Source organism: Scleropages formosus, chromosome 12 (genome assembly GCF_900964775.1).
Source record: "Scleropages formosus chromosome 12, fSclFor1.1, whole genome shotgun sequence".
NCBI classification, from domain to species: Eukaryota; Metazoa; Chordata; class Actinopteri; order Osteoglossiformes; family Osteoglossidae; genus Scleropages; species Scleropages formosus.
The window spans coordinates 25,426,223-25,450,804 of record NC_041817.1 but is presented as its reverse complement, the minus strand read 5'-3'; the positions used below and the strand labels follow the sequence as shown (position 1 = coordinate 25,450,804).

The 24,582-nt window shown below is 47.5% G+C and overlaps 1 protein-coding gene across 4 annotated transcripts in view; it reads right to left on the bottom strand.

Annotated features, from left to right (window-relative positions):
• The window catches only part of LOC108929747 (alpha-1,6-mannosylglycoprotein 6-beta-N-acetylglucosaminyltransferase A-like), a 70,657-nt gene that overhangs the window by 23,367 nt on the left and 22,708 nt on the right, over positions 1-24,582 (bottom strand). For all 4 annotated transcript variants that reach the window (XM_018744495.2, XM_018744522.2, XM_018744504.2 and 1 more), the window contains exons 3-9: positions 20,608-20,781; positions 8,900-8,976; positions 6,409-6,498; positions 5,356-5,427; positions 3,744-3,905; positions 3,071-3,240; positions 1,609-1,743 (exon numbers count right to left, since the gene is read on the bottom strand). In XM_018744495.2, coding sequence (XP_018600011.2) covers positions 1,609-1,743; positions 3,071-3,240; positions 3,744-3,905; positions 5,356-5,427; positions 6,409-6,498; positions 8,900-8,976; positions 20,608-20,781 — 880 coding nt within the window. The remainder of the gene's footprint in view (positions 1-1,608; positions 1,744-3,070; positions 3,241-3,743; positions 3,906-5,355; positions 5,428-6,408; positions 6,499-8,899; positions 8,977-20,607; positions 20,782-24,582) is intronic.

Sequence of the window (24,582 nt, the reverse complement as noted above, 5' to 3'; positions counted from 1 at the left end):
ATAGGAATTAATCAGATTCTTGGACTTGCCAGACAGATGATAATAGAAGAGACGGCCTCCTTGCACTCTTTCTCGAGGTCTCTTTACGGTGCTCGACGGAGACGCTTCAGAAACAGACTCGTGACGGAAAAACCCTCGGCGGGCCCTAGAACCCATCAGGCTGGCGGAGAACTATGCGCCGTTATATGTTATGAGGAAAATATGAACTCAGGAGATGGACTGTCTCACCACCATGAGAACAGATATAAATGTCAATAACAGCTTTCGAGTCTTGGATCGGAGGAGCGGCTCCAAAGACTGCTGGAGACTTTAACCTCCCGCACATCAAAGGCAGGTTTTTGAACCTTTTATTCAGTATTACTAAGCACACACATACCAGCACCGTCTTTTGCGCTTGAGCAACAGCTGTGAATAGAGCCGTTCATCTGTGGGGGGATCGAATTCCCGGCATCTGTTCTAAAGGTTTATGCAGACGGAGAACAGAGGCGGCGCGGTGATGCGATAGCCATGAGGTCCCCTAGTCCAGCTTCAGGTAGGTGTCCCAGTGCAGGGCTCACGTACGTGTGTGTGTGTGTGTCCGTGTCCGTCCAGCTGCCACCTGCCATTACTCCTCAGGCTGTGTGTTTAGTCTGGGGCATCTTTGAGACGTTTTCCCTCCTTCTGGATTTGTTTCGGCTTTACCGAGCTAATAATATCCCGGTTGTCTCAAATCATTTCCACCTCGGCCTCCCAGAACGTCAGAGCATTAAATTGAGGCAATAGGAGGAAGGTCGAGGCAATGACAGGCACATTAATCATGGCAAAATAGGCCAATTTCTATCCTTTCGCACTTGCGGGGAGAACCTTTCACTGCAGTGTTTGTCTGAATTAGCGTTTCAAAGTAACGCTCAGACAATTACAGGGAGATAATTAAAAAGAAGGGCGGCACTGTCAGGGTTCGGGACATTTCCTCTGCGGTAAATTAAGTTTGGGGCAGGTTAGCACACATTCACAAAGGGAATGCAATACATCCCCTTGAGGGACGGGGGGGGAAAAAAAAAAAAAAAAAACGAAAGAATTGGTTTTCACGATCGAGTGTGAAACGTTGCCGTGTCCCGAAGCCGGATGCAATGAGAAACAGTCGTCGGGAAACGTTAATCTACAGCGGATTCTGGAGGGAGCTGAAAGTCGAGGACGCGAGTCAGTTTAGCGCCCTCGCTTACGTGGGTTTCACCAGCGCCAATGTTTTATTAACACGATCTCTGGTGAAGCACTTTCCTCGTGTGACTCAACGCTCGGCGTGTCACTGCCAACCCCAACATATACATAAACCTGAGGGCTTGACAGAAAAACTGAGATGTTTCCCAACAACGTGTGACAACAGCGAAACCTCAGGAGACTGAGTTCAGCAGTGTTAAGGCTGAGGCTTCTGCGAATTCAGCACCTTTCAGAACCGCAGATTCAAAATCCATAACCCTTCAAAGGTCACCTTTAGTTAAAGCCATAGCTAATCTGACAAACAACCATCTATGCAGTGATACGAGAACTCCGAGAAGCTGAGATGGACCTCACAGACATGTCTGGATTATGAGGCGACTCAGATCAAAACCGGGTGACCAGAACACTCACTGATAGTGGACCCATGCAGGTCCGAGGGTCTTCTTGAACTGGGTGAGGCCCACAATGTCAATGTAGATGAGCTCCACCACCTTGTCCCCCTGGGTGGGGCAGCTGGACTTGTTCCCCATCACTTTCCTCATGATCCTGGCAAAGAAACAGAGGAATGTATGTACCCAGGAAGCATATTAACATCCATCCATCCATCTGAGCTTTGAGTGATCCACCAACCCATTTATCATCTCACGTGTACATCCATCTATCAGTTTGTCCATCTACCCCTTCCATCCATCTACATATCCACCTATCAATCCATCTTTACTAACTGTTCATCACATTATGACAAGCTCACAACATAAGATGTGGTGCAGCCTGACTGCACACAGTTTACATTTATTGATTTATTCATGAGATTTTAGGGTAAGTACCTCGCTTACAGGTATTAGAGCAGTAGGCGAGAGTTGAACCAGGAGCCTTTAGGTCCAAACACAGCAGTTCTAAGCACTACACTATCATACTTTCACACCATACGCTACTGGACAATTTAATTCCACCACTTCATCTGAACAATGTGTTGAGCTTGAGGAGAACATGCGTACACATACAGCTGGGGGCCACGGTCAGACCCCTCGGTCCTGGAGCACTGCTCCCTGCACTCAGGCGTGCCGAGTAAGTCAACCACGCCAAGTAAGAGGATAAAACACGGCTAAATTATTCAGTGCTGGCATGCTGTGCCCTGGCTTTTCCCAAACAAGGGCTGCAAAATTCAACATAGACCAAAGCCTGCATCATCTGAGCCTATCACTTTCACACACTCGCATGTGTTTACCTTCAAGAAAGACAATTCAGCAGGAATTCACAGCGTTGAAGCCAAAGAGTCAACCTGCCTCGTGATCAGCCCCACGGCTTTGTCTTTGTCAAAGGTGCTTCATCTGGCTACACTGACATATTCCATCTATCCAAAAAGCCTGAACAATGTTGGAATGCTGATATACTGTATATTAATGAATGGATGCAAGCTAGCATATGGTAGACATTAATGTTTCATAACATGAGCACAATATGAACCCCTCTGTGGCTATATAATGCATTTATATTTGAATATACACTGCAAACACATATATACGTATAGAAACAGTGTCTCCACACAGGAGGAACTGGATATTTTCATCACGCAAAGGGATACTCTGTCCACATTAATCCATCCCAGCAATTGCCAATCTCCTCATATTGAATGAAGTGTGATGAAATCAGTGTGAAACAAGTTTACTGTGCTGACTTCATTATGTGGGTTGAAACTGACAGAATAATTGAAAGAGCCCAAACTGTCCTTAACTCTAAATTATGTGCAAAGACTGAGAAAGCGTGACAACTTTTTTAGTTCAAGCTGCGTCAGGATTATTCAAATGGTTTCGTGCTGATTTTCCCCTTTAGTGGGGGGGGGGGGGGGGGGGGGGGGCAGATGGGTCCTCACTCTTTGAGCTCGGCCAGCGAGGCGGAGATGCGGAGGTCATGGCCCAGCAGGTAGAGGGTGGTGATGAGATCGCTCCACTGCACCAGCTCCCCCAGCGGGCCTCCGCTGAATGCGTTCTCCGCAATCTTGAAGCCAGACTCCTTGGTCAGCAGGCCCAGGTGCACCAGGATCTGGAAGGAGGGATGGCACAGTGAACAGGACGCGAACGCACATACTTCCTGTTTATTACAATGCGGAGACCACACGAGCGTGCACTTAACCGGCTTCTTTGAATTCAGGGGATACCACACTGAGGACATTCTACCGTACTGCTCTTCACCCGCCAATCTGAGCAGCAACGTTCTAAGATTCCGCTCATGTGGAGTGAAGATTTATTTCAGTGCTCAAAAGCAAGGTTTTGAAGCCTTGTGCATGTATCCCCCACACTTCCTATGGTTTACGATTACAGTCCCCTAATAAAGCTCAATCATACGGTCCTTTCAGGTCACCGCTGTGCGCCATCATAACCAGGGCCTGCAGCCCAGAGCTCAGGAATCTGGGGAATCCCTTCTAGCCGCACGACGAGGCAGGTTAGGCAACGCTGGCCTCACTCTCGACTTCAGCAGGCCACTGAGTCTACAGGAGAGACGTGCAGAGGCATTGCGGATTTTCAGAGGGCTGAGAAGATACACACCTTTCTGCGCTTGCGCTTTGTGAGGTCCTGCTTCCGGGCCAGGGAGCGGATGGCGCTGACCCACGGGTCCGCCATTCGCTGGATCCGCATCATCATCCACCGAAACTCCTCCCGTCGGGACATGAGGCGGTACAGGCCGTCGAAGCTGGTACGGATCTCCATCTGAGGTGGACGGAAAGGGGATGGGAGGAGGACATTTCACACATCTCGCATCACCACATCGGTACCACCTGAATACAAATACACCCTTAACAAATGCACTGGATGGAGTGAATGATCTGAGCATCTGCTGAGGAACAAGAGAACCTGCTGCAGGGTCAAGATGATCAAGATCCCAGATGTGAGTGATACCACTTACATCTGGCACTGGGCAGGTGGACATGTCCCAGTCTCCTGCGTCATTCGCAGCATTTGAAAATTCATAGGTTAGTGTCAATACTATGGCTTACTGCTGTCTCTGTGGGGTACTATGGGTTACCGCTCCCAGCACCAATTCAGTCGTCCATTCCGGCACTTATCACGTGCTACTGAGGCCATGACTAAGTGTCAATAGCTATACTCAGAGATTACGTTGGTGATGCCCTTATTAATCATCGGCGCGTTGACAGCCGTGTCACAAAGCTGCATACCAAGGTGGCATGAGGTTAGAGCAACAAGCAAGGCACGGGGTTTTCATTTTTAGCGGTACATTTAGCGGAGGCTCTACCGGAGCTCAGGGTGGAGATTGGAAATGCTATCAAGTCTAACCCAACTTATTCTTAATTTTTCTGATCGTTTTCCCCATAGCAACTTACACCGAAGTTTGTACGCTAAGCTACTTACACTGATTCACACAGTGAGATAAAACTTTTACCATTTTGGGGCGAGTACCTCAATTTGAGGTACTAAAGCAGGGCTTTGAACTGCAAGGTTTCCACCGACAAGGTGGCGACTAACCACAACGCTACCTGATGGCCAAAGCTTTGGTACTTCTCCAGTGTAACTATCACTTGATCTCAGCGTCCTTGAAGGCACGGACATGAATCGCATATACATCTCATTCTTTCTATGTACCGCTATTTGCGGGAGACCACATTCACGACTGGAAATGAGAGAACACACATTAATGAGAGAATAATTGGGAAACAATGATCGAGCAGCAAATCCAGAACATTCTCCACGGCAGACAGCCAGTGGCTCTTATCAGGCAGCTGCGCGGAATACTAATGAAAACCATCCGGGAGCAGTGTCCTGGAGAGCAATGTCTGATGAGAGCTACTTGCACCTGATTTACATGTCTGTGGCTCTCTTTAACACCATACACCACCGTACCGTTCCCAACGGGCAGACGGATGTGGGGCTGGTGACAAGGGGCGAAGGTGTGTTTGTTGGCACCGAAATGGGACTCGCTCAACAGCCAGCCCACGTGGGCAGAACCCGGTCACCCAACCAGCAAATGAGAATGCCGTGTCCCAATGGGTACCACAAGGAAGACGTTGACAAGCAACACCCTTTCTGGGAAAGTGAGTATGTTCCCTAGAGGCTGCTGAAGGTCAGTGCTTTCAAAGATGGTGGAGAAGGGTCTCCAGCCCTGCCTTCTAAGCACAGATGAAGGGAAGGTGTGCTTGCTAACCTGGGCTTTCCCGTCGGCCTCCTTGTCGAAGCGCTTCACCCTCCAGGGAAGATGAGGGCACCAGTTCTCCACCTGAGGGAGAGAATGTATAAGCAGAACGTGAGAGCCTGCAGATCTGGCCACAGCGGCTCATCACATCTCGCCTGCCGGGTCCCAATTGCGTCATCAACAAGATATGATGACCCTTCTTTATCTCAACCTGACCCAAGACCATTCAAATCCCTCACATTAATCAGATGCAGAACCCTCAGCTACAGATGAGATAATAAGTCTGGGTATTTTGAAGAACTCGGGACCTCCTACGATGTTTACAGCTGCAATCTTTCAAGCTGGGGCATCAAACCTTGGCACATCTGCATTAGTCACAAGGTTACTGGCATGACCAGAAAAACTTAGGGTCTACACCGATGAGGTCCTACACAAGAAGAGAGGCAGAGGAACAGAGGACATTGCCGTGGCAACCACAAACAAGTTGGGGGGCAACAATGATAAGCAGTCCATTGGTTTTCAGACATGAAGTATTTATGTTCCCGTTTAACCTTCAGCATGTTCTCTTCTGTAAATGTTACATGTCTCCCCATTAATATTTTGACTAACAAGCTTATCTAAAAGATAAGAAAAGGGAAGTTTGCTGTGCATTTACCCTGCATGGAACTAAAGGTTGTATCACAGTAACTTCCCTTAAAATACGGGGAATTAATTCATAACACGGTCCTCTATATACATCTAAGCAATGACTTCGCTAGATCTTCACGAGAGTGTTGGACATGTTTGAGGCTGTAGGACACGGTATGAGAAGCCAACAGTTTACTCGCCGTAGCCACACTAAACCATTCAGAGTCATTCTTCTGACCTACTTGGGAATACAGAGCCCCAATTGTTAAGATTTATGGTGAACCTTACACTCACATGTTCACTTCTCTATTCCAGGTAACCCCTTTATCTAAAATGGGATATGCAAAATCAGACACTTTTTTGTTACAAGCTGATATCACATGCATGCAATAAGTGATGTTCATACATCACGTTTTGCATGTGTTTGCATGGACTCACCTCGCTCAGGTAGATAAAGAAAGAGCAGGTGGAACCATCCACACCGTAGTTGCCGTAGCAGGCATCCGACCGCCACATCTCCTTCATCCACTGAGGAAGAGGAAGAGTAGAGGTCAGGCAGGGACACCGTCAGGTGCGAAAAGAAATATTAAAAATAAAAGGTGCTTTCTGCAGGAAGCCCCAGGAGGTACTCGGACAGTATGTATGATAGAGGATATTACCTTTCAATTGTGCTGGAAGCAAACCCTTCCCCAAAATCAAACTATTTTTTGAGAGCCAAAACATAGTGAAGTCCTGGAAAGTGTTGCTGACAGCAGTGGTAGATATTTAAATCCTACACCTAAAGGTACTAAGTGCGTCTGAAATTTTTGGCAAGTCCGTCAACGTAAAACAGACACTGTTGAATGCAAATGGAAAGAATAAAACATCAAATGAAAATCGCATTCTCTCCCTGGTCAAACATCTCGCTCTTTGCATGGGACGAAAGAACTTTCCGTACATCTAACACTGCCACTTTTTTCCTGTTCTACAAAATCATGGACATTGTGGGCCTCAGGTGGGGATTAAAAAAAAAAGTACTGGTAATCCATTAATTCTTCATGAGTACATTATGAATAATAATAAATAATAATAATAATAATAATCTGACTTTCTTTTCAAGGCAACTTAAAATGTTAGGTTTGTACCCCCAACATTGTTTACATTGATTTACCTATTTATGCAGCTCAGTATTTTTTTTTTTTTAACTGTATCACTTAAGTGTAAGTACCTTCATCAAGGCTACCGCAGGAGGAGACAGAATTCGAACCAGGAAGCTTTGATAGGAAGGCACTGTAACCGATACTCTACCTGCTGTCCCCTTACAATAATGATACTATTTACACAGCACTAAGATGGTTTGAGTCCTAGCTATCTGACAGATCCCATCAAGTGGTCTGGTGGGACTCCCGTTCTCCTCTGCCTCTCTCACACGGTGTTCCGCAGGACTCGGTACTGGGTCCTCTGCTTTTCTTGATCTACACATCCTCCCTCGGCCCTGTCATAGCCTTCCCAGGATTAAAATACCACTGCTATGCTGATGATACCCAGCTCCTCCTCTCCTTTCCACCTGGAACATCAGACATTTCTGCACGCATTGCTGCCTGCCTGTGAGGCATCTCTGCATGGATGTCTGATTACCACCTCCAACTCAACCTCTCCAAAAGAGATCCTACACCTCCCAACTGGCCTGTCCTCCTGTCACGATCTATCGATCAAACTGGACAACTCATTCATTTCGCCTACCTCCTCGGCTAAGAGTCTGGGAGTGACAACTGACTCAAGTCAGTCTCTCTCTCAGCACATCGAAGCCACAACCCGGTCCTGCAGACACATCCTGCACAATATTCGCAGGATCTGTCCTTACCTCGGAACTGACTCTGCCCAACTACTTGTCCAGGCCATGCTGACATCCCGTCTGGATTCTGCAGTTCTCTCGTCTGGCCTTCCTGCTTCTGCCATCAAACCTCTACAACTGCCCGAGTTGTGTTTGACTTGCTGAAGCGTTCGCATGTATCTTCTCTATTCATTTCTCTGCATTGGCTTCCTATAGGTGCCCAGATAAATTTTAAGACCCTGGTTATGGCCTAAAAATGCATCAGAAGAACTGCTCCCAGCCATCAACAAGACTTGATCATTTGCTACACTCTAACCAGACTGCTATACTCTTCCACATCTACCCACTTGGTGGTCCCGTGCATGAAACGTAAAACATGGAGGTTCTCGGTTCTGGCTCCGCTGTGGTGGTGCGACCTCCGCCTCACTCAGAACTGCTGAATCTCTGTCCATATTTAAAAAGGGTCTTAAAACTCATCTCTTCCGAGTTCATCTCACTTCGCCCATCAACTCTAAAGTTCACGTAAGGTATAACTGTTCATGATCATGCTTGGATCAATCCTTTACAGAGGCACTCCTGCAACGTAACGGAAATGTTTATATGTATCTCAAATACTACTAGGAAGGTGATTAGGAATCGGCGATATTCTGGCAAAGTTTTATGCAGCTACTTGTGTGATGAACGTCGGTGCATATAGTGAAGGAAACTAACTGTACTTAAGAATCACGTCTGCATCTAAGTGTCTCTTCCTGCTAATGCAATGAACACGTATATTCTATGAGATGTACGTCGCTTTGGAGAAAAGAGTCTGCTAAATGAATACATGTAAATGTAAACCATTATAGATGTAACATTTACTGTGTGACATCAATGAAAGAAAAAAAATTAAAAATATAATCATGCCACTAACTGCCCAGGGAGGACATATGGAATAGGTACCGTAGCTGGAGACAGTCGCAAGCTCACACACTATTCACTGAGACCTCAGTCTGGACCGACCACTCATAAGATCAAGACATTTCCCACACAAGATGGGAGTGCTAATGGCCAGTGCCATGGAGAGAGACGGCATTATGGAGATACACACTCCTGGAGGGAGACAACCAGGCTGCTCACCTTCATCTTGCCCTCACAGTGGGGGAACCCATCCAGCGATGGCAGCTCACACTTCTCCTGGGCCCCGTTCAGGAGATCTATGGGTAGGTGAGAGATGTGGTCAGGGCAGGGCAGGGCAGGACAGGACAGGTATGGGTCCATGCAGGCGCACACGCACACACGCAACGTTTCAGGGGGTCAATCATTTAATCCTTACAGTCAAAGACAAATGGATTAACATCGAAAGACTCTGCAACAACTTAAGATGTGAACACTGGTTGACTCCAATCCTCCACACAACGTATGTCCTGATGTCCCAAAGCACGAAATAGCTGAGAAGCTTGCGATCCGCATCTGGGGTAGGTACCACTCGAAGTACCAGGACTGCGGTGGGTCTCATGACAAGGCAGCACCGACACCACTATCTTAGAGAGATCAGTGTTCTCTCGTCTCGAGGTCTTCGAGTCTCCCCCCATTGAAGGAAAGAGGGATTTAAATGCTGTAAAATAAATTACACTTTGCGCCATCACAATGGACATTACAGTGGATTGCAGTAACACCACACACCCGTCTGCACCAATACCGCAGAGTCATGTTGTTTTCCAGAGTGTACCACGGTCTCCTGTCTGAGGAGGGTGTAATGAAGTCATCACGTTGCACATAGGACAGCGGTACTTCATTCGCACATATTCTCTCTCGCACTTGTATTTTATGACTCTTGCTCCTGCTGGGGACCCTCTGCACTAAACACTGCAGCGCTGACAAAGCCCCCTAAATAAAGGCGACAAAGCACGACGTGGAAGGTGGATTGCCCGTGATAAATCCACAGAATGAATTAATTATGACTTCAGCCTGCTCGAGTTTCGCTCGAACCCGAGCAAAGCTCTGCTGATACGGTAATCCTGTTTTAAAGGATTCTGCCATTTGACTCCACACCATAGAGGTACTTTGAGACAACCAAAAAAAAAAAAAAAAAATTGGACTTTTCAATTCAATCAGCCTTTCGGTAGGGAGACGTTGACGGATGGAGCTAATTTTTCCTCCCACGTGGTGCGCTCATCGGAGCGGCGTGGAGACGGGCCGAGCGGGTTAAAAATGTGAACTTTCTAATGATCGGTGGTCTAGCGTAACGTGATCTAAACAAAAGCAGATAGTCTGACGCAAACGTCAGCCGATTTCATGCCTGCGCTGCTGCACGAATGCTGAAAAAGATCCTTTCTGATAAAGGAGACGCTCCGCCGAACTCGGGCAGGATTAGGACCCTGCCGACGCGCCGCTCTTCGCCGTCTCAAAGAACAAAGCTTTCAAGGCAAGCTTTCATGATGCAACGCGGAGCAGCAGGGAGAAGGCCTCAGCTTCCGTGTGGCTCGCAGGAACGTCGAGCTGCATCTCAGACCACCAGGCATTTTTATTGCCTTTATTTACTTAGCAGACACTTTTCTCCAAAGCAACTTTCAATGAACTCTATGTAGTGTTATGAGCTCACACAGCTTATTCCCCGTGGTGACTTACACTGCTAGATACACTATTTACACTGGGTCACTCATCCATACATCAGCAGAACACACTGCCTCCACCACTCACACACTATCAGGGAACCTGAACAGCATGTCTTTGGACTGTGGGAGGAAACCAGAGCACCCGGAGGAAACCCACGCGGACACAGGGAGAACAGGCGAACTCCACACAGACTGAGGGGATCAAACCCATGTGCTCTCGCACCACCCAGGCGCTATGAGATAGCAGCGGTACTCAGTGTGCCACTGTGCTGCCCATACCGTGCCGGTTATAAAACATCACTTTGAAATTCCGGTGCTTTTGGAACGAAGCAACCGACATGGATGTGGCACTGCTCACCGCGGTAACTCTTACAACTTGGCTTCTGCTGGACTTGCATCACCGAGGTCAGCTTTCGGCTAGGTTCCCAGGAGGACCTTAACGATGGTGACCAAGAGCTCGGCAGGAGAGTAACACGGACCTTGATCACCCCAGAGCAGCAGCAGTGACATTACAAGACGGACAAAAAGCATTAGTTGATCTGCGAGAACAAACAGAACCTGTCCTTCCTGTTTCCAAGGGCAACGGAGACAGGATGAAAATGGAGATACTGACAGATTAAAATATTTTTAGGCACAGAGCCGAAACGACGCTCTCCGTCCAAGAGCAGCTGGAAGAGAAGCTGAGGTCCGAAACCCCAAGGTGCCCCAAAATTTGGAGAGGGACAAACTGGAGGTTTGAGACAAGGACATTTCTCCACCTAGCCATTGTTCACACCCAGACAGAGTGCGTTTGGGTGTGTGTCTCTCTCTGTGTACTACACTAGCGAAACGCTACCCTTCTGGAAGCCTCTCGATGTTTTCTTCACAAAGCCCAGGAGGGGGTTCCTCCTCCTGAACTTAAAATGGGAGGCCGCAGCAGCTCACGTTAAAAATAGCTAAAGAGAACAACACAGGCACATCCTGCCTGCCAACGGGATGCTGACAGCCCGTGAAACAGGGGTGGGATTCGCAATCCAATCGTCTACGAATAAAAGCAGAGGTAGACCTCTAATGGAAGCGGTGGGCTTGGGAAGTGGCCGGATTGGGCCACAGGCTCACAGACATGTCACACCTTGACATTCCAAAAATGACTGCAGATTCAGGCCGGAAAGAAATCGGGGATCTTTTTTTTTTTAATCCGGCTTTGTTACCCAATAAGACCTGAGAAAGCAGACGAAACGGAGGTTCGTCAGAGCGGGGAGGTAACGTCACAACGCTGGAGTGAAGTTACAAAACTAATCGCAAAACCACTTACAAGGCTTGGCCTTTTTAATATTTATGCTGCAGGATTTTTATTTTTTGTTTTTTTTATCCAAAGCAATTCAGGTCACGTACCGTCCTCGTTGGTACAAACTTTAGGCCCAGTCTTGGACTAGAATCTATAATCATTTGCCCACAATTATTAATTTTTAATGGTTCCTATTCTGATAGTTTCCCCCAAGGCTGCTTACATTTCTTGACCCATTTATAGAGATGAGTATTTAACTGTATCAAGTCAGGGTAAGTAACTTGAACAAGTGGTAGCATTGTGGTTAGAGCTGCTGCCTTTGGACCCAAAGGTCGCAGGTTTGACCCCCACCTCCAGTTGTAGTGCCCTTGTGCAACGTACTTACCTTAAAATTGCTCCAGTAAAATTACCTAGTTGTATAAGTACCTTAAAACTACGTTGCTTTAGAGAAAAGCATCAGCTAAATGAATGAATGTAAGTGGGCAGTAGGCAGCGTAGAGGCTGGAGCTGCCGCCTTTGGACATAAAGGACCCAGGGTCGAATCCCACCTCTTGCTGTAGCGCCCTTGATTAAGGTAATTACCCTGAACCCGAAACAGTCAAAACCACCAAACCGTTCAAATACAAAAATAACTGCAAGCAGCTTAACGGTAAGTTGCTTTGGGGAAGAGCATCAGCTACATGAAGAAATGGAAACCTAAGGATGCTACTAGGAACTTTACGCTTATACCTCTGAGCTCTTAACTCTTGCACCACAGCATTCGGGGTCTTGGCAGGACGGATCTGCGCTACATGTGGGGGGTGGGGACTAAAAGGCAGATGTGAGGAACGTTGGGTAGAAGAGGAACGACAAGTGCGCACAATGAAAAACATGTCCACCAAGATAATCTGGTCCAGCCCCAGAGCTCTCTTTTGCACCGCCAGCAAAGTCCACTGCGACAAGCCAGGGACACTCTGCCAACATTGAGTTTGTTATTGTTTCTGAGGCATGACTAACTTTTCTCCATTTATCCAGATTAATTAGGAAAAGCAGAGCAATGTGAGAGTGAGAGCATGTGGGCAGTACAGCTGGAGAACAAGATGGGCTGACAGAGCGGAGAGAAAACGACATGGAAAACGAGTGGGAACCAGCCAGATAGTGGAGATAAAATTGTCCATTACTTGTACTCGGTCACAGAACATTAACAAACAATTTCATGCGGAAGCTCCACGCAAACATTGCATACTGCTATGCAGCGGGTTTCGTCTCGACTGGTCTGCGGTGGGCTCTCGTCCTACATGGGGCTGTTACAATGTGTCAGTGAAGCATATGATGCAGTGCTTGAGAAACGCACTTCTCCGCTTCTCTCTCCCAGCTCATCTCACAGCCCCATTCCCACGAACAGAATGCGAAAAGCAGCCAAGCACTCCAATCCAAAACAGCCGCTAAAACAATACCTTCAGGGGGTGATGAGTACAACAGACGAGGAAGAGGTTTTAATGGTTCCTTTGTTCCACAAGTCCACATATGCATTACAGCAGAGAAGGAGAATGCTTTCCGAAGGAATTGCATGGAAGACTGGGATATGATTGTGTGAGTATCTCCCCGCCAACTTGGGGCCTTAATCAAGTGAACAAAGGAAACTGACGGCCATGTTTTCAACATCCGTATTCGTAGCCATTAATCAGTCAACACACTGGTGTCAGGAGTGGGATTCACTCGTCACCATCCGGAGCCCAGAAGCAGGAGATACTCATTTCAGATTAAATGGCCCTGGAGATCCAGCAATGTGCCATTTCTTCAACGTTGACTCTTAGCAACCACATGGAGGACCTCCAGAATGTTGTCTTACACTTGCGTCCTCAGTAAAAAGGTGCCTATCCACTGTTACCGCAACTGAGCGGATACAACTAGTTGCTCACGTTCCTCTTCATCTTTTTCCCCCTGAACTTTTCCTGAGCACTGCTGTCGTTGAGAAGGAATTCAATCTCCACACAATGTGGTGCAGAGCTAAAAATGTGGTGACTTGTTGAAGCAAGTAATTGCAGAAAAGACAAATCAGAAACTGCATCTCATGCTTCTTTGAGTGACATGTTTACCTAAGGTGACTTTGAAACATTTAATTTGTCTATTTTAGGGCTTAATCATACAGAGAACACTGAAGGCAGTGACATTTTGTAGTGTTTAGATGTTTTGGTTTAGAGTCCAAAGTCTACAGAGATATGACAACAAACCAATGAGAACTCAAAGGAAACATCAAGAGAAGGAAGGACTTACAGATCTCTGACATCTTACAGGAACGAAGATGAGCAGCATACAAGAAGGGATTGAAGTGAAGTCAAGCCGCATTCCTGTTTGCCTCGGGGAACTATTAGCACGCACTGTTTACAAAGCACAAGGACACGACCTCCAACTTCATTGTGCAGCATGGGTGGGGATGCAGATCATGGGCCATGGGAGCTTTCCAGATGTTTGGAGGGTCACTTTTTGGAGCTTTGAGTGGGATTGGGACTCGGGTCCAGGAAGCAAAAGAGGGCGGGTTGAAGACAGAGAGAGGCAGACGTGGTCAACCTGTCATTCACAGAAGAGTGTTTGGTGCAGAAGAAGCTTGCGTGCCTCAGACACCTCCTCTCCCAGAGAGGCCAAGTGTCTCCAGCCGGGCTTGTGGAAGCCAAGCAGTCGCGACAGAGCGTGTCGCTGCCTATCACTGGCCGTGGATCAGCTGTGCGGTTCATACAAAACTCGAAAACGAGCTTTAATGAGAAACAGGCTCATGCAGATGAAAACAAAAGGCAACATGCCCGCAGCACTGCGACACCCTGCAAACGTGTTGCACGTTTCCCTTTGGAGCTCCGTCTTCCTGGTATGGATGAGCATAAGTATAGAGCGTGGTTGACATATCCATCAGGATCTTCATGCACAGCACTGTCAAAGAGCCTGTTTTCTGCATCCCGGGGGGTTGGGGGGGTGAACGACAAGCTTTCACACTTTGTCAGCAGTTCACTTTACCACAATGGCACTAACACTGTGCAGAACTTTCTCCACCAGCAGGCACCCATATAAATCTGTCCGCAAGCAGAGGCGAAATGATGGAAACAATGAGCGTATTAAAAGATGTGGCCACACTGGCAAAATTTAGAGCAACTACTTTTCATAGGACAACAGTCTCGATCTGCTGCGACCATGTTCCAGTCAGTCTTGTTCAGTCTAGATCTACCTTGATCCAGTCAGTTCTAGTCAATTTTATTTACACCATTATTTCCCCCTGCCATAGGCCTCCAACCACTCTCTAGGGGTTCCATTCACCCAGGTCTTTTCAGCGAGAGCACCACAGGCAAGGCTTTGTCTGTCTGGGCCACATGATCCTTCAGGTGAGATGTTCTATCATCCACCCAATTTGTTACCCAGCTTCTTACCTCGGTAGTTTCACACAGCGCTGTGGAGTCGGAGGCAATTATAGGGTTACTGGAGTCGGAGTCAAAGGTTTTGTGTACCAACTCCACAGCCCTGGTTTCACAGAGCCTTAATACAGCTTCCGTAAGGGCAAAGGACAAAGGTGAGTGATAAAATGTAGTACTACATGTACTAGACTGAAGGGTGTCCTCCACTGGAGGGGGGGGTAAATACATAGAGAGACAAATGCCATTAGCTGGCATCTGTGAAAAACAGGAATGCGATCAAATAGGGGGAAGTGAAGCAAGAAGACAAATGAGCATCTCAGTATTACAAGAGAGTGCATGAATAAAGGAAAAGACACAGTTTCATATATCCTCAATGAACCACAAGAGTCTCAGTCCAACTTCTCCTCCTAGGAGGAAAGTGAAAAAAGAAAAAATGACCTATTTTACACACACACACACACACACACACACACACACACACACACACACACACACACTCCCCTATTTTGAATTTTTGTTGCATAGGAAAAGGTACAAATTATATGGTGCAACACAGTAACAGTAATTATGTGTTATGGGATCAAAATTCATCCACAATAAGGAAGAGTGATAGTCGTGACGCCTGTAACGCCACCGCAACAGTGCCCTACCTGTGGTTTTCAGACGCGTTGGGAAAAATACAGCATCAAATCCAACTAAAAGACAAGCGCAGGGCCAAAGGAGTGAATAGCCTAGAACTTTAGCGTGGGGTCCGCTGTGGCCGCTACGATGCCCAATTCAATTACCGCATGGCGGAAAATCCAACACAGACCCAGATTAAATCAAACCTCTGACCTGTACTCAAAAAGGACGTTTACAGAGCAGTCAGAGAGAAGGCCTTAAATCCCCAAGGGCTGAAACGGAGAACAGCAACAAGCCCCGGGACCGATGCCAGCGATCGGCTGGTGGGCTGCACATAATAGGACGAGTCTGTGCAGGTGAGGAGTTCACCTCTTCGTGTGGGATGAGGAGCGGCAGCGACAGTGTGCAGATCCAAGACTCTATGGGGGGGGACTTCATTCTGAAGACCAAAGGCATCTTCTTGTTCAGTGTGTTTGGCAAACATATGAGGGGCAGCAGATGGGGTGAGCAATGGAAGTCCTGCTAAAAACAAAAACTACTGGGAATTGCCCTCAGGTCACCTGATGTATCAAAAGTGAGGACAAAGTCGCCAATCAGTGGAAGGTTCAAGACCCAGCAACAGGCTTCTCATTAAAACCGCATCAGTCTTCTACCCTGACCAGATTGGAAGAGCTCACCTAAAGACCTACATATAGAGAAATGTAGCTCATTAAGCACAGGTAAAACATGCGCAGAAACACAGAATACTACCCTGAAAGCTCAGGATGGAACCTCCTCATCAGAAGCAGACCATGAGGTTTAACTGTCTCTGCTCGATGTCCTAAGAGATGCATGTGAACGGCTCTAACCGCGTAGCTTCCTAGTGAACCTGCAGTCATCATTCTCAAGTGATCAAAGTAGGGTAGCGTTCCAAGGGTCTTCATGATTGTGGTCGAAAACCTTCCAACCCTGCCTGATTTTTCAAGTCCTCTGACAATTGAACACTTCACATTTTTCCTGCAGGTTGAACCAATCTTGAGCTGAACTTGAGAGCTTTGGCACCAACACCTAAAAGCAACGTTTTCATCATACCATACTTCCCAAAATGGCCAGAGCATCACTACACGGGTCATAACAACTGTGTTTCAGCATTCCTGATACAATGAGCCGAGACGCAGCCACGAGCCGGTTGCGACGTTTCTGCTTCTCTTCCCACTTGACCACAAAAATGAACAAACTGAGCTCAGTGTTTGGAACTCAAACACCCAACTCATTTTTCCCCAAGAGCAGTAAGCACTGTTGCAATAGGTACCCATCAACCAGGAGCTGGTTTGGGCAGAAGCTTCCTGATCATCTTGAGACGTTATGATTGAGACATAGTTGGGTTTTGAAAGAGTTTCCGCACTGCTTTACATGTCTGGGAGTTTAGAATGTCGGGCACAATTGCTGCGAAGACTGTGGCTTCAATGCCCGCAAGCCATCGTTGTAGGTTTATCTCCAGTCCATAAAAGCCCTATTGTAGACCATACCTCAAACTAAGTGACTACTTCAAGAACTTCATGTCTGCAACTGTATGTCTCCATCATTTGGCAACATGTTTACTGAGTCCGAGTTATTGTTTACCAAGCCACGCACTGCTTTGAAAACGCGCGCAGATGAAGCCGACGAGCAAAAAAGAATAAACTGCAAATAATTCCCATTCGTGGGTCTTAGGTCTGTTCCCATAATATTTCCCCCCCCCCCTAAAATTTCTGTTCTGAATTCCAAGTAACAGTGTGCAACAAAGAGTGCTGCAAAGAGCAAGAGTTCAACAAATCACAAGACCTGCAGACCCAATTACGATGTACAAATTAACAGGAAAGGAGCTGAATGCATTAAAAGGCATGATTTCTGCTGAAAAAAAGAAAAAAAAATTGCAAGTTGATTCCTGCTCTTCATGTTGTGCAAAGCCAACTTTCAAAATGCCCTTCCAGGAGCAGCAATATCTCTTATCATTTACAAGACAAGACAAGACGAGACGAGACAGGGGCTTTATTGTCATTTCAACCATATACAGTGGGTACAGTACACAGTGAAATGAAAGAACATTCCTCCAGGACCATGGTGCTACATAAAACAAGAGTTACCTACACAGACTACATAAAGTGCACATGTGCAAGACTTGTGCAAACAGTGCTGGACATTTCAACAATTACTAAAACAGGACAATAGGCACAATGACGGACAGTTGAGCACCGACCAGTAAGCAACTTCGTGTCAGTCCAGACCCTGAGTATTGAGGAGTGTGATGGCTTGGGGGAAGAAACTTTGACACACACATTTACTATGTTCCCAAGGTGCTGATAAGAGTTGTGACACAAACTCAGCCACTTGAGGCAATCCAAGAGCGAAATCTATGGTCCAAATTCGACCCGTTTACACCAATTCATTTACCTGAAGCTTTTCTCCAAAGCAACATACAATGTTGGGTCGCTTATAACGATGTACCCATTTATACAGTTCAAGGGCACTAGAGCAGGAGGGGAGATTCAAACCTGGGCCGTTCAAGTGCGGGGAGGCAACTGTAGTACGTCACCTGCTGCCCCATGTATAAAATCTTGTAAAATCTCAAAAGGCACACAAAAATCTACAAAAAAACAGCCTCTGATCTTGCAGCAGTATGATGTGCATTGGCAGGTGTTTTACAGCTACAGTAGCAACAGACAGAAGGGGGCATAGCAGTTAAAGCTACAAAGGACGTGGGTTTAAACGCTATCTCCTGCTGTAGAGCCGCTGATCAAGGTACTTAGCCTGAATTAAATTAAAAATTACCCTGCTCTGCAGAAACACTAAGTCACTTTGGACACGGTAGTCTGTAAACGAATAAATAAAAATAACAAGGCGCCTCTGGTGTGGAGAACTAGACTGAAACTCTGGAAAAACTCGTTACCTATTTGTAGGTGTCGCAATAACCATGACAATTAGAAGCTCAAGGCTCAAAAGGCAAACAAAAACTTCTCATGGTTGGACCCTCAGCTAAGGAGTTAAAAGGTCAGAGAAACATCCAGAAGATCTCACCGTACCCTTCGACTCCTCATTAAAACCCACGTTCTTCATCTCCTTCATCCGATCGAACACGTGCATTTCATTCCTTGTCCTACGATCTCGTAACCTGGCACCTCAAAGCGGGTGTGGGAGGGTTGGAATGCAGACAGGTTCGCCTTATCAGCGGCCCACCAGCAGCAAGGCTCGCAGAACGCGCCGCGTATCTAAGAGAGACCTGACACAGTTCCAACCCCGTCTCGGCTGCTCGGATCCTTTTCGAAAAGACTGCCCAGCAGCAGGCGTTCGGTTCCCTACCCTAACAGTGCGACCGCAGCGTACGGTCAAGGTGCTGTTCGAGAAAGATGACGGTGACGGGACATTTATGTGCAGCAGAGGCCTCTGGAACTTGGCCTGCGGATGCCTTGCATGCCGTCGCGTCGTCACGCAGGTCAGCCGTACAGAATAAAGGAGCCTTGTTCCTGCAACGAGGGCAGAGTCCCCCGAAAGCGGTGCCGCCGCTCTCCTCTCCGATCGCGACTCTCCCATCACAACTCGACTCCAAACTAATTGCTTTCGCGCAGCACAAATTCAAAGGAAACCGTCCAAATGCCTCGCCAGCTATGGCAATTTATTTCCTGGGCTCCCAACAACAAGCAAGTACTTCATTTCCTCAGCTTCCCGCTCAAAACAATATTAAAAAAGAAACAAACAATCTGCAGGAAGTAATAAATGTCCCGTGATTTCTCGTTTTCCCGACGTAGCGGCCAAAGGCCCATGCAGGAAACGGCTTTCTGTGCTGTGTGACGGGGTTCTGTGGACTGAGGGCACCTTTGTTTCGGGGCAGCAGAGTAAGGGCAGGGATACCCCCTCGGGGGGTGGGAGAGACAGCGCCGCTCTGTGCAACGGGACCCGGCGAAGCCCACAGGCGGGGAGCTCGGCCGCACTCCTCGTCAACGCCCCGTTTACCCTTCCAGATAGTTTCTCCGTCACGGCGCAGCGCTCTGTTAAAACTGGAAGCTGGGTTGGGTATCAATAAACGCCTCTGCGGGCGTTGCGACTCACACTCCACTTGGGTTGCGCTGTCCCGGTCCGAGATGACCGAGGCCCGATTGTTACCGGTTTCCTGTGCTGACGTAGGGCCGCTTCCTCAGAATTCAATACAGGCCAGTTGGAGCAAAGTTCAGCCGCACCACGATTTCCTGCCTTGCACTTACATTTATTCATTTAGTTGATACTTTTTATCCAAAGCGACTTACAGTGCTACTCTGTAATGTAACAATGTACTAATTTACTCATTGACACACTTGGATAATATGTACTTTAGCAATTTAGGGTAAGTGCCTTGATGAAGGATGATACAGGAGGTGGGATCTGAACCCGAGCCCTTAGGGTACAAAGGCGACTGCTCTAACCACTACCCAGCATGCATTGCTCCCCACACTGAGCAGAGTGGTGGGCTGGGTCGGTGGCAGTTACGAACCATGGTGGCAACGGCGGTGTGCACGTGGCCTGGAAACGTAGCAATTTCTCGGGGAAAGAGAATCTCCAGCCAACTACCTTGGGGGGGGGGGGGGGCTCATTAAAACCCCCAGGAAGATAAAACAACGGGGCAAACTGAGCTTGCTGGAGCTCATGGCGCTCAACACAGTCCTGTCCCTGAATACTGAGAAATTTCCCCCCTTGACTCAGATGTCACACCTATCCATTTCTGCAACACACACATTAACTTCTCACTCACCACCTCTTCATCCAAAGGATGAGCTAGTGCCAAAATTGCCAAGGTTACGGAGGCGTACTGCCTACAACATGGTTACTTTTTAAAGTGATATTTTATCTAGGTTGAATTGCCACAAGGCTACAGGGGACAAAGAGGGAGCCCCGTATTAGAGAGACGGCAAACGGGCGACCGTGTGGAAGCACGTGCAGATTATTAGCGGTAGAGCTCCGTACATCACCCACCTGCCATGTTCACCTTGTCACCGTTGGCCGCGTTGACTGCCGAGGCGCCACCGCCCGTGCCGTTGGTGAGGTTGCCACCCGTGTTGTTGTAGATGGCCAAGTCCACCTTGGCCTCCAGCTTCCCCAGACGCAGCAGGATGTTGTCCAGGAGCACGGCCAGAGTCTTCTTCAAGTCTGTGGCACAGACAAACAGAAACGTTTTTTTTTTTTTATTTGAATTGAATTAAGAGAGAGAAAGCGAGGGGGGGGGGGGGGCATTATCACATTAGCCCATTGAGTAAAGGTTCAAGACAAGTCGAGCTAGAACCGCTTTTTGGTGAAACTGCAGGAGCAACTCATACAAATTTATGCCTCCTGTACACAAAAAATTTTTTTAAAAAGTGTTTAAATATTTAAAAGTCATTTATTTACCAAATCGCTTTGTCATACATTGTTACACCAACTTTACAACAATTTACCCATTTATACAGCAGGGTTTTCTTAAGCTGTCAGCTTGGGCTATGTACCTTGATTAGGGTACGACAGCAGAAACAGCATTCAAACCTAAACCTGGGACCTTCTTAGTGAAGGGTGACGGCTCCATACCGTAACTCCCCAACAAGAGAGTAGATTTGCTCTGCAGTGAAAAGGACCCAGTTTAAAAGCGTTAGACGTTGCTTCATGTCCAACCTGTGATGGATTTCAGGCCGTTGGATCGACAGCCTTGGATTTACATCCCATTTCGGCCCTTAATTATTTAAGAGCGGCAGCCAACGTTTCTACATCTCGTCGACGGACCTGTAAGACCTGAAGAAACCTGGAGGACACCAGCGGAGGAGGGGGAAGCAGCTTGTGTTCCTCTCGGTTCAGAGTGGCAGATCCCACCACAGAGTATGCCGCCATGCTGGTGGAAAGACACCGCGCCGGCACGTCGAGGCTTGATGCCTTGTGCATGCAAGGAACGCAACCAACACTAAACCATGGTTGAATTTAGTTAACTAAATAGTTTTTTTTTTTTTTTTCTAAAAACTCATTCATGATGTAATTTCTAATCAATGATGCGGTGATCTTGACCTCAAACATCAGGTAGGACTCCACTAGGAGCGTGGTCCTTGGTTATCGACCATCTTTTACGTAAGTACATAGAGCCAGTTGATTCCTACATACAAGCAACGCAACAAACTTCAACTCGTAGACAGTATTTGTGGAACACGCAGCATTTCGACCAATCGGATAGGAGGTAATGGAATTACATCGCTAGTTAATGTGAACATATCACTCTGTTGAGTTCGTTCCAGCTCATTTCCATATGCCTAATGGGAACCAGTGCTGCGGCCCAAGTCCTGAGCATCTGCCCAGCCCGGTTCAGGCCACGAGGTCCTCAGATGGTTCGGAAGCAGAGTTGAAGTCAAAATGTTGGAGATGAAAACCCAGCTGTGACGACGAGCTCCCATGGGGCAACTAAATCTCTTAAACACGTCCTGCAAGTTACAAAATGAAGACCCGCGTCCCGTCAGCATGGGAGAACCAGACCCGGGGGAGGAGAAGAGGTAAGTCCGGGTTCAAAACATGACCCCGCGTGCCCATGTGGCAACAGTCCTTTGTGAAAGGTGTGATGCAGTCTGTTCCCTGTCAATCCCGGCTCGGTGAGATAACCGACGGGCTGCGAAAGGCACCGCCCTTTACTCTGCCGACACACCGCTCTTCCGCATCTCGCGCGGCTTCAGGACCCCATTACTTAATGATGGCAGGAAGTGTCTCTGCGAGCACTTGGAGGAACCTAACCTGGCCCATGAACAGCGTTTCTCCGGCACCTTCTACCGTGGATGGAACTTGGATGGAACTGGAGGTCTCTGTCCAGGCAGCGCTGGGCATCAGGTCACCAAAACATCCCCGTTCATCTCCCGCTGTGGACGTTCACGCCGGAGAAGCGGCGTATCCAGGCAAGCCCCCGCCCTCCCCACACACACTGCCCACCCCGCCGGCTGCGATTAGGGCCCACTATCCCATTCCCATTATGTCTCCCCTAATGAATGGCTGCTCACGGCAGGCCTCAATAAACACTGGCATTTCAGCTCCATTCCATAAAACAGATTCATGAAAAAGGCAATTCAATATTTCACACAGACAATTAAAGGCACTAAGGGCATTCCCATAATTCCTTGTGTCTTAGAGACATTCTGAGGAATGGAGCATCTTGAAAGAGGATTAAGCAACTTTTTTTTTTTTTTTTAAGCAGATGCCAAATTATCCCTCCACCTCGGGAACACGATTATTCCATCTCATGTCCTTGTGCAAGTCCGCCAGCACCTGACCAGCTGTGAACGCGCTGACCTGAAACTCCGTTCCCAGAGAGCATTCTGGGGTCTAGAAATAGACAGGATGACGACTAAATAAATCCCATTCTCTCTCGACAAAACTGAACGCTGCCAACTGGACGTAACCCCGCGGACGTATCCCTGCCGTGGGGCCGATGGCAATCTTAGGAAACAGTGCAGCGCTGGAGGAGTAACATGGACCACGGGTCATGTGTCCCTGCTGGGTTTTCAGGGATCTGCCACAAGGGGACATTCACATTTATTCATTTAGCCAATGCTTTTCTCCAAAGCGACTTATGATGTTAAGCCACTTACACGTACTTACCCACTTGTACCGCTGGGTAACTTTACAGGAACAATTTAGGGTAAGTACCTTGCTCAGGGGTACTATACCTGGAGGTGGGATTTGAACTTGCACCGTCTGGGTCCAAAGGCAGCCGGGAGCGTAGTGCTTAGAGATGCAGAAGCCACACACAAGGCAAACACTTGTAATCAGTCACAACACACCTGTGTTATTTATAGTCTGATCTCAGAGATGTGATATATATTCACTTCAGCAATAGGAGGCAACGCAGGATACAGACACAGTATAATAATGTATTATTTAAATGGTATCATTCTCATATATTTGAATATTACAATCTATTATAACTTATTAAAATATTTCCATTATTAATTTTAGAGTGGGGGGGGGGAATCCAGGGGACGAATATCTATTATTTAAATTGTTATTATTCAAATATCATTTTTTAAAATGCTGTCATAATTCATTTAGCGTGTGGGGACAATGCAGATTAAATATACCATGATTGTGACAGGACACACCAATGGAATACCACGTTATGCACGGATGGATGTGTCGTATGACAAACACCGAGTGCCCACTGCGACATACCTGGGGGAGAAATATCACCGTTGTTATTATCGCTATATTTTTGACATATGTACTGTATGTATTTATTTTCGTCCCCGAGAAAAAATTTGATACAGGGTTCATCCGGCTCCACTTAAGGGCATTTTTGCTCGTTATTTGGGCCACTTGAAAGACTAAGTTCACACCTCAACATGCACACGTTAACTGTTCTGTCTGGAACCGCGAATGCCGAGTACTGTGCAATAATTATCGCCGCACATCTCATAAGATATGATTCTCCTAACAGGGTGACTTCACAGCATCAATTAGGTCCATCAAACAACGAAAACCCGCATTTGAATTAACGTCAAATTACGAGTTCACACGTCGGCAGTCAACTCGCGCAAAGTCAAATTAAAGACAACAAGGATCCCCCGCGTTTCTCCTCCTTACCTCCGTAACATTCGATCGTCCGTTTTATTACTCGTAAAAGAAGGTGTAAAGAGCCCCCACGTGGCTCTACGCAAACTCGGAGCGGATGAAGAGGTTAAGTGCACAGCCGCGCCGAGGAGCGCGTCCAGCGCCATGAGGTCATGTTTTCTGTTCCCCTCTCCTGCCAATGTTCTCCCGCTACGGAAAGGCCCGGCGTTGCCATTATCTCATGGAAGAGGTTCAAGCACGAGCTCCAAGACACACGGCGAACCCCTTGCTCAGCAGACACCCCCCGCCCCCCCCCCCCAAGCAAGGCCATTGTTTAGCATTAACATCCGGGCGCCGTTTACCGCGTAAGTGTTGTGTGCAGACCAAATGCGGCCAACCCCATCT